Raw genomic sequence first — 16599 nt, forward strand, 5'->3', positions numbered from 1 at the left:
GATAAGCAGGGGTGGAGGGCAGCCCTTTGAGGCTTGCCTGATCTCACAGAGCTCAGCTTTGGACTCAGCTCTGCTTGGAAACATCACCCTTGGCTGCTCTGTTCATGAGAGAAATTTTACATGGGCAGCTGTTAGATCCCACGATCTGGATAAATCAAAGATAAAATCTAAAATCAAAGATATTTGGTGCAGTCATCCTAAAGTTCATGGCTCACTTTGCTTTGCCTACAGCACTACAAATAAAGTGGCAGCTTGATTGGTTGAATAACCCAGCTATGTTTTATAGTTTGAAGGAGAAGATTCAAAACATGTCCACAGATATATTCCCTCACCTTTTGTGCATCACCCTCTAGGACCACTGCTGGAAAATGTTACTCTCATCACTTCATGGGGAACTTGCATCTGTTCCCACTTCCAGCAATGATTTTCCCCCCTACAAGGCCCTCTAACCAGACGAACAGATTGACAGGGTCAGGTGAAACAAGCTGTGACTGAGGACACTCCAGGAGTCTCCCCAGCATTTGAATGTAGACTGACACACTGCATTTGCCAACAGTTCTCTTCCCCCTCCCCAGGAATCCAACACCATCAAGGGTAGGATGCTCCCCCACACCACCTGATTGATGGAATTCTGCCAAATTCCATCAACAAGTCCCTGCCACTATGAGTCCCCTCTGTGTACAGTGCAAAGCTTGTCCTTCCTAGACACAGGACTCAGATGCAGCGATGGAGGCAAACCTCCCTCAGTACTGGGAAATGTTAAATAATGCTTTCTGGAAGCTCAGCTGTGTCCACAGCTTTTTCCACAGAGCTTGTGCTCTGGGAATGGCAATGCTAAGGGTCCAGAGTGCAATATGGCAAAGGTTCTTCAGATATCACTGGATGCTTCCCAAACAGGAGGGCGGTCAGTCAGCCTTGACCCTTCACATCAGCAATCTGCTTCAAAGGCAGTAGCTGGAAGCCTGTGACAGCTCTGGAGAGATTTATGTAAACCACAGACAGAGGTTTCTGTAAAACAGGCAAAAATGTATTCAGTTTGTCTCCAGAATTACTTTTAACAAGGTAAATTGTGGGATCATGTAAACAAAATTCTAGGTGGGAGTGGGAGAGGTGAATCTGTTCTTTAGCAAAATTCACTGTAAGCAATATCCAGACATGGGGGATCAAATAGCGTAGATCCTTCTCCAAGTACAACACATACGAGAAAACCTGGATTCAATTCCTAAAGAGGTGTTAAGTCCTGCAGTTGTGGAACTACAGAAGTCATTAAATGCAAAAGATGTGTTTCTATGTGAAGCACTACTGCAAAACCTACTGTAATACAATGTATTACTGTATTACAGGAGGCAATTCTTACCTACTAACTCACTGCTATTACAACAGCACTGTACAGGAGTACTACAAAAATCTCTGTACAAAGATCAGTTGAGGTGCTACACGCCAGATGTGCTACACTCTGTGTGTGACTACAGGGGGTGATTGCACTAATGTAAAAAACTCTCCAGCATGAACATGGCCTTGCATCTGTGTCTGGAGAGGTGTTAGGCTGACAAGGCCACATTCACTCCTTCAGACATACAAATTAAACCACAAAATCCATACATAAAAATCTTAGGACTACTAAGTTTTCTGAACAGTTCAGAGAAAAAACACACATCCTTATGGTATGGAAATTCACCTATTGATTAAAAAAATCAGTCTGTAATTTCAATTTCATACAGTTTTACTTGCATATGCACTGTTTGCCCCACTTCTGTCTTGTCACTTTGTTTAGCAGCTGTTGTTTCTCGTGAACTTTTTAATGAGCCAGAGCTCATTAAATCAATGCAGTTTAGTTCTTAAAAACTGGGTGCAATTGCTTACCTAATTGTAAAACTTATCACCATTTGTTTCCTCTGGCATCAAAGATATCATTAAATATGATCATCACATTTCACTCCTTTTGCACTATAGCCCCCAAGCTCATGATGTGTTTGTTTGGGCTTTTTTTATTAACTACATTATAAAGCACTTAACTATTATGAATGTGTTATCTGTTTAACACTGTCTAATCTTTAAACAAAAATTAAACAGAAAGTTGGCTCGCTGCCAAAAATAAGGAACCATTCCTTCAAACAAAACCAGGGAGAAAGAAGCTTGCAAAGCTGCCACTCCAACACCATTTTTCTTTATTGCGTGATATATTTTCCCTCCAAATGGCAAATCCAGGTGAAGAAGCACAGAATTAACACAGGTGGACCAGAATTTTAATTCAGCATCTGCCAGCATTGCATGTGACAGCACTTAATGACTTCCAGCAGATTAATTCAGGTCTCTGTATTTTGCAAAGCTGAACATCTAATTCTTTTTCCTCCATTGCATCCATGTGAAATAATGCTTAGAACAAGTCCATCTTGCAGGGCAAGGACCTGATCTACCAAGTCTAACACAGTGAGAGAGAATCTTTACATTATGTTCTCCTGACACCAGCCCTGCATCCCATCCTGTGGTGTAAGGGGTTCCTTCCCTTCCTAGGTTAAATTCTTCATGACTTAGGGCTACAGCCATCATCAGACCATGGCCATCAGACCATCAGCATCTTGCTGTGTGAAACAGTCCCATGAATAGAGTTTTTCAACTGAGATCTTTCTTTTTAATCAGGTTTAAGGGTAGTTTTGGAAAAAGAAACAGCAGGGAAAGTCTATCTACTTTTATGTGTTTTGAGAAGTTGATGGGGCAGATGCAAGTAGTGAAGTGTCTCAGACTTATCTAATGACACACTTTGTATACAACCCAAAAGCTGAAAGTGATTAAAATATATACACAAAAGATACGTCATAATTGTATAAAGGTTAGCAGGCAAATTTATTTACACTGTTTAATATTAGGGTTTGTTTTTCTGGAAAACCACACTGCATCAAAAATGCCAGAGTTGCCAAACTGGAGCTGAACTTTGAAATTGTGACCTGTCACCAGGAGACTTCCCGTGTGACCTTGGGGAGATCTTTTCACCTCTCTGTGCCTCAATCCTCCATCGTCTGGAACAAGTATGTAAATAATTAAGAGCAGGAAGAGGGAATAAGCTTCTTTCTTCCACCCACCTCTTGCTCCTGCCTTGTCTATTTAGATTGAAAGGACTTCAGGGAGGGGACTAAATACCCTGTTCTTTTAGCACTGCATGCAAAATGAAGCCTGATCTAAATGAGGGCCCAGAAGAGCTGTTGTAAACTGTGGTAAATAGTCCAGCCTGCCTCTTAAAGCTTTATTACCTTGCAAATATGAACGTGGCATTTCCGTCTCTAATTCCAAATGCTACTGTGATAAAAGCTCATAAGAAGAGAGAAGGATCCTGTCCAAAGAAGACACAATGCAGTGGTGAACGTTCCTCACAACAGGCACTGGCAGGACAAGGACCTTTGGTTATGGTCCAGGAAGTAAAAAACCTTGCTCTGGTCCTTCCCTAATCTCTGCAGAACCTTTTCATCTCCCTTCCTCCCTATTTCCTTAAATTTCAGCTGTGCATGTTCCCGTTGTGACTATAGATTTTCTTACCCTTACATTTCATTGTGTAATTATTTACCTCCAGCTCCCATTGCAACTGTAATTTCAAAGTCTTGAAGTGATTTTCTTACAGCAAGCTGCTACCTCAAGTGTCATGTGGATGGCTTAACTAATTTATTTCCCTCCAGGGGACTCTTTGCAACATCAAACAATGTAAAGAAGCGAAGTAGGCTGCAGTTAGACAGTGATTTAAAGCCAGCGTGGGTCTGTACTGATCTGCTGCCCAGAAAAGCAGGTTTCATCCTTTGCTCACCACCTCTCTCATGCTCACACCATCCTTTGTTTGGCTACTTGGTGAGCCACAGGGAATAAATCCAGTTATTACTAAACCAGGCAAAATACCTGGCAAAATACCTGGCAAAAAGAAAAAAAAAAAATCAATAAAACTTTAAACTAGCCACAACATCAGAATTAAAAAAAGAAACAAAAAAAAAAAGGTAGTCATAGGCAAGCAGAGCTAGGCTCTCTGCCTAGTCACATTTAACCCAGTGACTTACTTGGGAGGACTCTGGAACCCAGCATTCTGTTTTCCCTCTTGTGAGAAAGACTTAATCATGTGTGATGAGGAACCTAAAGCTTTCTGGATTTTCCCCCCAGTGGAACTAATTGCATACCATTCAGTGTTTTGCTTCTACTTTCTTCCTTTACAGCTAGAAAGATGTAATGTTCCAGCACTAGATGAAAACACTGTTTGCTATTATTCCGTATTTTGCTTGCCTTGGTCCTGGAGGAATTCCAAGAAATCACTTTCTTCTGTGCTCAGCAGCAGTGGCCGCTTGTACACTCAGATTTTCAGTTTGTGTGTTCCGTGGGTCTGAGGAAAAGGAAAATATCGTCTGACTCTTTTTGCTACTTACAGTGCCAGATGTGCTTATAACTCCAACACGGCATGAAACTACATTCACGCTTATTACCATTTTTAAGGGATGCCCTACTGGGACACCGCGAAATAAGTGTGATGTGGGTCTGGCCGAAGCCAAGGGAGAGGGAGGAGGCGCGGTGGTAGTGGCTCTGCTCAGGTTACGTTCCTTGTTGCCCTGCCTCATGTTACATCCCTTATTCCTGCCAAGGCATCCCTCTGTGGTTCCAGGCGGGATTCGTCCAACCACCAAAAATCCAACCGGAGTCAGCCCCAGGGCAGAAATCAGAGAGCGCAAAAATCAGATACCTCTGACTAAGGAGATACCCCCAACTTGAGCAACCTCTCCCTGGAAGATCAGGTAAAATGCTTTATTTTTGCGGTATTTTAACCTCGCTTACTGCGATTCTGGCCGAGCCTGTGGCTCTGTGGCGCTTAGGCACCAAGAGCCCCGCTGTCTCCTGTGGAAGTGAGCGGTGGCGATGCTGCCGAAGCCACCAGTGTCCAGTGTCCAGTGCCCAGTGTCCAGTGCCCAGTGTCGCCCGGCCACCCCCGGCCCCGGCAGCGCAACTGCTCGCGGCGGCGCGCCCCGCGCGGACACAGCGCCGGTAACGGGCCCGCAGCGCGGGCCCTGCGCCACTGCAGAGCCGGGGCGGAGCGGCGACATCCTTGAGACTCCGTCCTTGGCGGCGATTGAGCGCGGCCGCCGCCTCCCCCCGACCCCGCCGCCCGGCCCGCCCCTTCCGCTGCGGAGTGCTCATTGCCCGAGCCCCGCACACCGCGCTCTCCTCGCCGCTCCTGCTGCCCGGTGCGTACGGGGAGACCCGTACGGGACGGGGGGTGCTGGGGGGCCGCCCAGCCGGCCTGTCCCTTCTCCCTCGGGCGGCTTGGTCCCGCCGGGGTTTTCCCCTTCCCGCGGGCCGAGCATCCCTGCGTAGAGGACGGGTGATACCTGGGGGGCCGGAGCTGGGCCTGGCTCCCGAGGGTTCGGGTTTGGAATGGCCAGAGTCAAGCTGGGGTTCCCGGAGGTTTGGGTTGAGGTTTGGGCTGGCCGGAGCCGGGCTGTGGACCCCGAACGTCGGGGTTTGGGGTGGCCGGAGCCGGGCTGTGGCTCCCGAGGGTTTGGGGTGGCCGGAGCCGGGCTGTGGCTCCCGAGGGTTTGGGGTGGCCGGAGCCGGACGGTGGCTCCGGGCCGGTCGCCGGCCGTGCTCCGGCCCCCCGGTGCCGCCCCGGGCCCTGGCTGCCCTGCAGCCTGGCGCGGCTCGTGGGAAGGAGCCGGGGAGATCCCAGCCCGCTCCCGTTGGCTCGTGGAGTCGTGTCCGGAGCCCCGGTGTACCGAGAGGTGAATGCCCAGAGCCCGGCAGCGCTGGTGGAATTTCACCCTCCGGCGGGCGGCTCTGGGAACGCCGGTATCGAAGTGTGCTGCCGAAATCGCCCCCGTTCAGGCCCTGGCTGGGCACGGGGAGGGCAGGGAGCCAAAGCCTCGTGGCCGCGGAGGGTGCGTGGGGGTGGTGTGTGATGACTCGTGGCTGGTAAGGAGCCCTGCGAGCAAGGGCAGCGTGCCCGGAGATGCCTTATGTAAACCCGGCTGCGGCAGGTGACCCCTCCGTTCACAACATGCCTTTCAGCTCCCTCTGGCCCGCTCTGATCCACATCTTTCCATCTCTCCTCGCAGAACACCATGGCTACTCTCAAGGACAAGCTGATCAGCCCTATCGCGGAGGGAGCCAAGGTCCCCAACAACAAGATCACGGTTGTGGGGGTTGGCCAGGTTGGGATGGCCGCTGCTATCAGCATCCTTGGGAAGGTACGGCTCAAGGACCTCGTGCTCTCCAAGTCCCTGCTGCTGTCATGCTCTGTGCTGCCTGTTCGTCTTAGCAAAGGGTGGGAAATTTGAGAGGTTGGTACAGGAGTGAACCGTTAGCAGTGACCTACAAGCCTGACCTCCACATTCAGCCTCTCCTTGTTCTCTCACCTTTCTGCCTGTGCTTAGCAGTAAATGTCTCATTTGGCAGAGTTATTTTCCAGGCTGCTGGGGAAATAAGGAATGGCTCTGAAGCCCCTGCCAAACCTTTCATTCTCATCTTAATTTTTTTATTCTTCCACCACAAAGCTGGAGTTTGCTTGCTGAGGAGCTCTGCTGGGCAAAGAATGGGGACAGAGCAAAAATCTAGATGAAATATAGGATAGGAATCAGGAGCGTTTGCATTTTATTCTTTTAAAGAATGCGTGCCCTAATAGCTGAAAATACTAGTATCCCCTTCAGTATCTTCTTGATTTCTCTTAAGCCCTTTTTGCTTGTTTGTATGACTTCATTTTTTCTAGAGAGGTGTTAGCTGGTTTTTAAAAAACCAAAAACAGAGGGCTGGACTTAGAGGTTATTATGACTTTTCCTGTTACTGTTCTGTGGGATATTTTTGTCAAATCTCATGGTGCAGTCTTTGAGCAAAGTAAAGGCTTTTAATCAATGAGGATATCTTGTAGTTTGCACTCTGTTTTTAGAGTATATTGTGAATTAGTTAAATTTGGAAAGACAGATGGAAATTGCAGACTTTTTTTTTTTTAAAGAAGGCATCAGCAGATATGCTCTGCTCCCTTGCAGGGGGCAGATCTTAAATCAGGTAGCTCACAGTCAAACGAAAAATCGTGTTTGTACTACTAAACCAGCTGTATTTTGTTTGTAGATGATCCTTCAATGTATTACCCTGAAGATGCATGTTTTAATGTATGCTTAATTATAAAAAAAGAAAGTAAGGGCTTTCAATTGCTGATATTCATGAGCCCTGGCAGCACGGAAAACCTGACAATAAGAACAGGCCACAGTGAAACTAAGTGTGAAACTGATGTGAAAGTGGCAACTAGTTTTTAAAACAACATATATAAAGAAGAAATTTATTGGAAAAACAGTGATAGTTCATTGTGGTTTTTTATATTTATAATTTTTAAGCACATGGTCTAAAATCAATTGGTTTTGGAGTGCTGTAACCTGTGAGGGAGCCAGGTGATGTTACCACAAATTGAATCTACAATTCAGCATTCATCTGTGTTTAATGCACTGCTCTAAGCAGGATCAAACTCTGTTGTCAGATATCTAAGCACAAAGTTTCACTGTTAGTGAATAGTATGCACCAAACCCAGAGTAAAAACTGGTTTTAAATTCTTCAAGCATGAATGATGACATGGAATTTGTTTCAGCCAGGCTTTTGTTCTTTCTCACAGCTGTATGCTGCAGTATAAAACATTTCTATAATGCAGCCATCTGGTTCTTGTAACTGAATTAAGAGTCATAGACTCTTTTAGGCTGCAAAAGATCTCTTATGATCATTGAGACCAACCATTAACCCAGCACTGCCAAGTCCACCATGTTCCCAAGTGCCACATCTAAAAGTCTTTATTTATAAACACTTCCAGGGATTGTGACCCAACAACTTCCTTGGGCAGTCTGTTTCAATGCCTGACCACCCTTCCAGTGAAGAATTTTTTTGTCCTATCCAATCTAAACCTCCTCTGGCACAGCCTGTGTCCTGTCCCTTGTTCCCTGGGAGTAGAGCCTAATCCCACCTGGCTACACCCTCCTGTGGAGAGCCAGAAGTTTCCCCCTGAGCCTCCTTTTCTCCAGGCTGAGCCCTTCCAGCTCCCTCAGCCACTTGTGATGCTTCAGCCCCTTCTCCATCTCCTTCTCTGGACACAACAGAGAGGGCTCCAGCCCCTCAATATCTTTGTAGTGAGGGAACACAGAATTTGAGGTGAGGCCTCACCAGTGCTAAGCCCGGGGTGATGATCAGTGCTCAGGTCCTGCTGGCCACACTGATGCCATGCAGATTTTTTGCCTTTTTCTTTATACCCCTGTTATACCTTTTTACAACTTCTGTATTCCTAGTGCTTTTTGCCTACATTCTTGGGCTTGTTTGTCAAGCTAAGAGACTAAACATTTTAGAAGCTTTGTAGGAAGGGATCAGTGTGCCCCAAACCCCAAGGTCATCTCCAGAACACATTCTGTAAACTAAGATAGAACCATCCAGGGGAAGGCTCCTTGGGGAGGGGGGCTCACTTGAACCTCTCATTGGGGAATCTTTGATAGATATGCTAATTAGTAAAACCTATAATGTTATACTGGGTCTTTTGGGGCATATTCAGGGGAGTGCATTTCGGTGCATATGACCTGGACGTGTGCACCTAAGGATCCTTAAAATAAATACCAAGATAAAATCCCTTTTCCCCTCCTAACAGTGTATGACTCTTGATTATAAGACCAGGAAAAGGCATCAACACCATTCCTGATACAGCCAGAAGAACACCTTTGGCCTTTTTGGCCAGCTGGGCTGGCTCATGTTCAGCCACTGCTGACCAATATGCTGTGGGTTTGACTTGTGCAAGATGCTTGGCTGTAATACTGATGTCAGTTTACTGGTGTGGTATTAAATACATAAATCTGCATGGCTCTAAAACTTCCACATTGGTTATTTTTAGCTCCTGCTCAGTTAGAGGCAAATCACTGATGTTGCCATACTGATTTAGAAATGGAAACATCGCCACAGTCACAAATCAGCTGCTCTCAACGAAAATATTTTAAGCTGAGTTTGTGTGAAGCTTCACTCCTGTGTATGGTAATAAAGAGATGAAATCTCCTCTAGGCAGGTGATGCAAATTCTTGAAATGAGGCACTGGAGAGGTATTCCAGGTGCTTTTCTGTTTTAGTGAGAATTGGCTCCTGGATCCTGTAGAGTATGGGGAATATTGGTTGCAAGTTCTAGACTGCAAGTCCCGTGTGGTCTGCCTGTGTTTGTATAAATCTATCCATAATTGTACATGTGCACACATTATTTCAGATTCTGGTTGCACTAACTTCTTAGTTTAACACCAGTGACTTCACTTAAGGATTCTTTCTCATAGTGTTTAAACAACTGAGAATAATTTTAACCTGCAGGCTATTTTGAAAACAGAAAAAGTACAAATACAGATTCCTATGCTTTTCCTTCATCGGTTAATAAAATCAGCTGCTAAAGGAATCAGTGCAGAAAAGCAATTAACTAACATTATTTTAAAGTATGAAATAAAAACTTGGAATATGCCTGCTGTTAAATACATTTTCCACAGGAAAAACTGTGTATTCTTTCACGTTTGAAGTATTTTAGTTGCTAAAAATGGCTTACCTGCCTTCAAATGGGGTGTAGGTATGTAGGAAAATAAAGAGAAGTAGTAGTCTTAATTTCAGTGTAGTTTTTTGCATGATAAGCCTTTAAGGACAATGGAATTTACCAGGGTAGTAAGCCTTTCTGTCAAAAGGCAGTAAATGTTTGCATTAGAGCAGAAAGCCTTTCTCCTCCACCCCCATATTTCAGTGTTTTCCTGTTCTGAAGCTGTATGACATTATCTCCCAACCTATTCTGGAAAACAAATACGTGGCTAAATCTGTTCTGCAACATAAATACCACACAGTAGCTCCTGTACAGAAAAATAGCTAAAGAATCTGTTTTCTCTCAATTTTAGTATTGAGGAAGTCTGTTCCCATTGTATATTTTTGTGAAATGAATTGACTGATGGTATGTTGAAAGAGAATACTTATTTGATGATTATGTGGTGTCTTCCTTTAGATATTTAAATATTTAAAACAGGCGTAATTTGCTGGATAGATTTAGAGGGTTCCTTACAACTCTGAAAGATGGAACTTTTTTCCAAGGGTAATAACTAAATTAAGAAGAGCTTTCCTAGCAGAGGATTGGCTGTGCACGCAAACTCCCCACAAATGATACTTTTTTTGGAAAGTGAGTTTCATGAACCTGTGCTGTAGTAGCCTCTGACTTTGTGAGATACGTCAGAACACCGAGGTAGTGTTATCCCACTGGTTTATTGGGAGAAGAGATGCTTTTCAGATGGGTGAAACGTGTTACTTAAAATGCTTATGGCTGAGCTCTGGGTTGACTTTAAAATGCATTTGATCTGCTTTGTTGACTCCAAATGTTGTTGTTTTCAGGGTCTTTGTGATGAGCTTGCTCTGGTTGATGTTATGGAGGACAAACTAAAAGGAGAAATGATGGACCTGCAGCACGGGAGCTTGTTCCTTCACACTCACAAGATCGTGGCAGACAAAGGTTCACCTCCATTTCTTTGACACCGATGTTCTGTGACTTTGCTTAATAGAGGAGAATTAGTTGTGCAATCCTAAAGACCTCTTAGGATTTGGTATTGAAAATGTGAAGTGTGTCAGTTGGGGTGAGAGTTCAGATGAACACCATAGTGGGAGTGGCTCTTAAGCCAGACTCTCTCTTACATCTCTTTACAATTTGGGGCTTGTTTAGTAAAACTGATTTTAGTGAAACTGTGTGTAGAAGAAATAGTATTATTTTCATAGTGGAAATAAGGGTCAGAAAGGTTAAATGTACTCTCAACACCCACATACTGATATATCAGGTCAGTGTTACGAGATGGTGCTGGCTTTCAAATTGATGTCTTGTGGTTTTGGGTTTGAATGCAATGCACAGTGCAGAAGCTCCCTGTAACTCCTGTGTTAACACAGTGCTACTGGAATTAGTGGAATTACATTAAACCCTCTCTGTATCTGTTCCCCTGTGCTCTGCTTAGACTATGCTGTCACTGCCAACTCCAAGATCGTGGTGGTGACTGCAGGAGTCCGTCAGCAGGAGGGGGAGAGTCGGCTCAACCTGGTGCAGAGGAATGTGAATGTCTTCAAATTCATCATTCCTCAGGTCGTCAAGTACAGCCCCAACTGCACCATCCTGGTGGTTTCCAACCCAGGTAAGGCAGTCTTTTGCTAAACACTTAGAAATTTGCTTTGACAAGGCAAAACTCTAGCTAGTTCTCAGAAAATCTCTTCAAATACAAATTGTTGAAACTTAATACCTTTTTATGGACATCTGAGAATACAGGCAAAATACTCTGTACTTTCTGATGCTCTCTTTATTCAGAACTTGTCAGGGTGTCCACATTTTAAAAGAATGCTTTGTGATAAATACTTAAGTTCTTTCCATCCTTTGGCTTAAGCAGTAGGAAATTCAAATTTTTTATCTCTAATAGATAGCTTTTGTGCCTGGATAGGATAGGGCTGTTTTTCAACATGAAGAACTTGCCCTATAGTCGTGGCTGTATTTTCAGGAAAAACAATTTACGTGCTGAAGCTTATGGTGAAACAAGGGCTGGCTGTACTTCACAGTTCAGTTAAAACAGAAAAAGAGTTAATTATGCATATTTGTGTGTTCATTTGCAAGTATCTCATTGAACTGAGACAGCTTGGATGTTTGGATGTCCAAAGGTGACTGTAAATGTTCTGATGTGCTTTGTAGGGTGTCCCTGTAGGGCTGTCTTTGCTTAATTCAACATCTGAGTGAAGCCAGTACTGAAGAGCTGTGGTGAAGTTACACTGCTTTTGAAGATAACCTGGCAGAGTGGAACCAGTGCATGTGAAGCTTGCTGCTCTGCTTGGAGTTGAGTAATTAGCTGGTGTACAATTAGCCAGTGTTCTGGGCGAATACAGTAACTTGCAGCAGTTTTAAACATTTATCTAAAAATCAAACTGAGACAAAGATCAGGCTGTTCTTGTTCCAGCAAGGATGAATTCAACCTGTAGACTTCTCTCCAGCAGAGCAGCTTCAGGAGGAGAATTGCATGTTGCTTTTTCAGAATTATTTTTATAATCCTTTGTTTTCTTAGTGTGTGGAGTTTTGTCCACAAGTTTTATATATTGAAGGTCACTGTGAGCCCATGAGAAGGGACTTCAGGGGTGTAACCTTGATGCCCTTCCCTGCCCCAGCTGAAGCTGTAGGGAACATGCCACTTGTGAGGTTTGAACGGTGCTTTGGTATCTGAGCAGAGCAAATGATGCATTTCAGATCTGTGTACACAAATGTGTTCCCTCCTGAGAACTGCCTGGCTCCTCAGAGCTGGAGTCATAATTAATTCCTGCAGCCTGGTTATGATTGTTGCTTTGAGCTGTGGATTAGAAGTTTTCTGCTCACATACTTCTGTCTGCCCTACCTAGCTTTGGTTTTTTTTTTCCTAAAACTGTATTTTTAGAAACACATGCAGATAAAGCACATTGCTCATCTGGCTTTTCATGCTGCAGAGGTGGTAAATGCAGAAACTGCTTGGTGCACAAATCAGGAAATTAAACTGAAGGAGTTACCAACTATAAAGAGTATGTAGATCTCAGACTTTTGATTCTGAATTGTTTTACCTATTGTGATGGTGAACTGGAAGGGAACATTTCTTCAGGAAATTGCTGGAATGTTTTAGCCATGTGAGATCAGTCCCAGTTCTGCATGCCCTAGGGCTTTAACTGTGACAAAAAATAAGTGTGTCCAACTTTAGCTGGTAGGAATCTAAAGACCACCTTTGAATTTTCTTAGGACCCATCAAGCTACTGATCAAAATTTCAAGTAGTGCCTTTATTTTAATCCCCCAAATAGTCAGATCCAAAATTCATTGCCCGGTGAGCCCAACTGTGTCCTCCTGATTGCCCTGCTACACTCAGTAAGGTAATTGTTGGAGCATTCTTGATGTGAGTGGAGTTTCATTTGCCATGCATGCTTTTCCTTTCAGTGGATATATTAACCTATGTCACATGGAAGCTGAGTGGGCTGCCAAAAAACCGTGTGATTGGAAGTGGCTGCAATCTGGACACGGCCAGATTCCGTTATCTGATGTCTGAGAGACTTGGGATCCATCCAAGCAGCTGCCATGGCTGGATCTTGGGAGAGCATGGTGATTCCAGTGGTAAGGAGTAGTTCTGACCTCCCTGGGAATGAGCAATATATGAGATGTTGAGGCCTGAGGTGTGTTACAGGATTCTGAAGGAACAGCTGCAGCTGAGCTCAAGTAACTGGTACTTTGCTGTATTTTTATGAATATTAAAGTTGAGAGAAGTCTAGGGAATCTACCTACACATATTTAACAAATGTGAGTGTGGCTGTATGATTAAAGCCTGAACTGAAAAGGCCAATTTTGTGAGTGAAGTTGTGTCCTGAAGGCTACAGCTTGCTTCTTCTCTATCCTCAGGAGTACCATTCCATAGCCTGTAGCACAGTTTTCCTCTGAAAGCAGTATCCACGCTTGCTAGGTCAATAGCAGAGCTTGTTGCTCTAGCAGTCCAGATTCAGGCTTACAAAATTATCCCTTACCTTATTCCATGACTTCTCTCCTTGCTGTTGAAAGCAAAGATAGTTTTAAAACGTGAAATCAAAGAAGTTTATCTGTCTTAATTCAGTTCCTGTATTTCAAGTCTGAAATGATGCAGCAGAATGTTTATGTAGATTGGTACTGCTTTATATTTTCATGCTGTGTATTTCTAAGGGAGCCACCTCTTCAATGTCCCATTGCATTTGATCGAAGTACAGTGTCTGATGAACAGCAGCAGTTGTTGTAGCCAGCCCTACACCAATGAAAGCAGAGTTTGGCTGAGCACATGCAGAGTTTATCCTGTGTCATTGTCACAGCTGCTTTTGCTTTAAAGTAACTCAGAATTCCTACTTACTTCCCAAGAATAGAGACTGTTCCTGCCTCTAAGCTTCCAGGATGCAGGGAGAGGTGCAAATCCCAGTCTTGATATTCTAAGTTTGCATATTGCTACCCTCTTACTCATGTAAATAAGAATAGACTTCTTGAAGGCTAGCCCTAATACTGATTAGTGAAACTGCAACTGCCTCCTTGCTGCAGTTTTGAGTAAAATCTGTTTTAAAAGGCTGGGTAGCTAAGATGTGCCTTTTTATTAGAAATTGATGTTTCTGACTTCAGAAACTTCCACGGCCTGAAAGTTCTGCTGTCACATGTTAAAACTGACCTGTTAAAATGCCAGTACTAAAATGGTCTCATATTTCACTCCCAGAGTTCTCAGATTTAACTGTAGCTAAATAAAAACTTAAAACCTGCCTCAGCCATTGTTGTGGTTCTGGCTGCTCCTACTTGGTTTCCAATTATTTTAGCTAGGAAGAGTGGAGGGGGAGTTGCCAGCTGCTCCTGACACTGATGTCCTGCCTCTGTTGCAGTGGCTGTTTGGAGCGGAGTTAACGTGGCAGGGGTTTCCCTCCAGGAGCTGAACCCTGCTATGGGAACTGACAAAGATCCTGAGAACTGGAAGGAGGTCCACAAGCAAGTGGTTGCAAGGTATGATGACCTGAGGGATAATGTGGGTGGATGCCATGCTGACAACAGCTTGTCTGCACTCTGCCTCTACTCTGGTGCAACTTTTATGCCCTCTTAGGTAGAGGGTTGCTTGAGTGAATGGGACTGCTGGTTTAAAAACAGAAATGCAGGATTTCAGCTGGTAAGATGTTATCCTGCAGTGAGACAAGCTATTGCATAACAAACCCACTCAAATGCTGGGGCACCTAGAGCTGTGTGTGCTTGTTTTCCCACATGGAGTTGCTTCAGTGGGTAACTTTGTTCAGAGGGCACAAGAGCAGGAAAAGGTAGGATGTTTCTGTGAGCAGAGTGTTGGGTTTGGGGAAAATTCTGTTCATGGATGCAGGAGAGTTTGTGTACAGCTGACTACATGTTGCTAAGTCTTTTGTGAAATGAGTGTGCACTCAGTGGGATAAAGTGTGTGCAGATGTTGGCTAAAAACCTCAGGATGTAGTGGTGCTTTGACTAAATGTTTGCCTTTTCCATTGTGTCCCTGACTGAAACAGAGAGCTTGTCAGGTATAGGTGTGGTTTTCTACTTAACACTAGGATCTCTTCCTAGATGGGAGCTAATTTTGTTTTCAGCTAATCCTGCAAGAACAACAGGATTCTTTTATTATGCATATGGGATAATGTAGACTTTATGCTTTATCCTCTAATGTTGAAACATGTAATTTGGACATTTTAATTCCAAAACTTACAGTGTTTTGCAGGAGTTTGAAAATTTTTAAATGGGTAGGATTCACTGGTGTTAAGACTTGTAATTTGCAGTGTCTTGCGTGAAGACATCTTAATGCAGTTGTATTTCAATGTTTCCTTAGTGCCTATGAGGTGATCAAACTAAAGGGATACACAAACTGGGCTATTGGCCTTAGTGTGGCTGACCTCTGTGAGACCATACTGAAGAACCTGTGCCGGGTTCATTCAGTCTCCACTCTGGTAAAGGTAAGTAGTGGGGGCTAATTGGACACTCTGGCTCATTTTGTTGTTGTGGACAAGCTAAATGGTCTCAATTAGCAACGTGCTAAATGAAGGAAGCTTTGTAAAATGCTCCTTTGAATTTCAAAAAGGAGCTCACTACTGTTGGTTTTTCTAGGCTGACCTCTTTAGCCTGTTCCTCTCACAAGTATGGAGCTGAAAATAAAGTTCTCTATGCGGTACTACCCTTGTGTGAAGCTTTGCCATGTGTGGCATGCAGATTCCTTGAAAGGAAGTTTCAGTGTAAAAGTGGAAGACTTGTTGGAAGCCCATCTGTGATTCCAGGAACCACTGCCTGGAAAAGGTGCTAGGGAGGAGAGCTGTGTCCTTTTATAGCTGGTGTAACTGGCTGCATCTGGTCTGTACTGGCTCCACAACCCCTGCTGCAGCAAGGGCTCTGAGCAGGGGGAACCGCTCCCTCTTTTGACCTGTTCTGAATCTTTTCAGCTCCTTGCTGTATAGAATTAAAAGTGAGAGGTTTGAAGGTGGGGTTTCTGCCACCAGCTGTTTGGTATTGCCAGGCATTCGGTCCAAACCAGCTCTATACCGTTTATTTTCTCAAATACATCATGGCTGAAATTTTTCTCCAGGTTGTAAAATGATGGATTTTGAGCTCTGCTCTCAGGAGGTTCTCTGCAATACAAACCAACCCCAGATCTGTGGTGAGGGGCCTGTGTCTGATCTCTTTTGTTTGTGGCAGGGCATGTATGGCATTGAGAATGATGTCTTCTTGAGCCTTCCTGCTGTCCTAAGTGCCTCTGGCCTCACGAGTGTCATCAACCAAAAGCTGAAGGATGATGAGGTGACCCAGCTGAAGAAGAGCGCAGACACACTGTGGAACATCCAGAAGGATATTAAGGATCTGTAACTCATGAATGTTAGGTTCCAGCAATAGGAAAACAGCATGTTGTGTTCAGATGTGGGCTCTACTCACTACACATCTCAATGGTTAACATTAAATGCTCTTCCAGACTTTCGTCCATGGTAGCTAAACTGACGCTTGCTGTAACGCACAAACCGTACGAACAAATAAAGCAATTTTCAGGCATCTTTGGTTGTCCTAGTGACTCATTTTCAGTATGTCAATTA

At 44.3% G+C, this 16599-nt stretch overlaps 1 protein-coding gene across 2 annotated transcripts; it reads left to right on the top strand.

Moving 5' to 3' along the window:
* The first annotated feature begins 4613 nt into the window (after nt 1–4613).
* LDHB (lactate dehydrogenase B) lies at nt 4614–16558 on the top strand. Of its 2 annotated transcripts, none has more exons than XM_082280664.1 (8): nt 4614–4760; nt 6075–6206; nt 10374–10491; nt 10982–11155; nt 12956–13129; nt 14398–14515; nt 15354–15477; nt 16211–16558. In XM_082280664.1, the coding sequence occupies exons 2-8, from the start codon at nt 6081–6083 to the stop codon at nt 16376–16378; spliced, it is 1002 nt and encodes a 333-aa protein (XP_082136790.1). In that variant the 5' UTR covers nt 4614–4760; nt 6075–6080; the 3' UTR covers nt 16379–16558. The 2 variants fall into 2 exon arrangements, with proteins under 2 accessions (XP_082136790.1, XP_082136791.1); XM_082280665.1 differs by lacking the exon at nt 4614–4760 and adding an exon at nt 5053–5207.
* Nucleotides 16559–16599: the final 41 nt, after the last annotated feature.

Source organism: Coloeus monedula (assembly GCF_965178545.1).
Source record: "Coloeus monedula genome assembly, chromosome: 4".
Taxonomy (NCBI): Eukaryota; Metazoa; Chordata; class Aves; order Passeriformes; family Corvidae; genus Coloeus; species Coloeus monedula.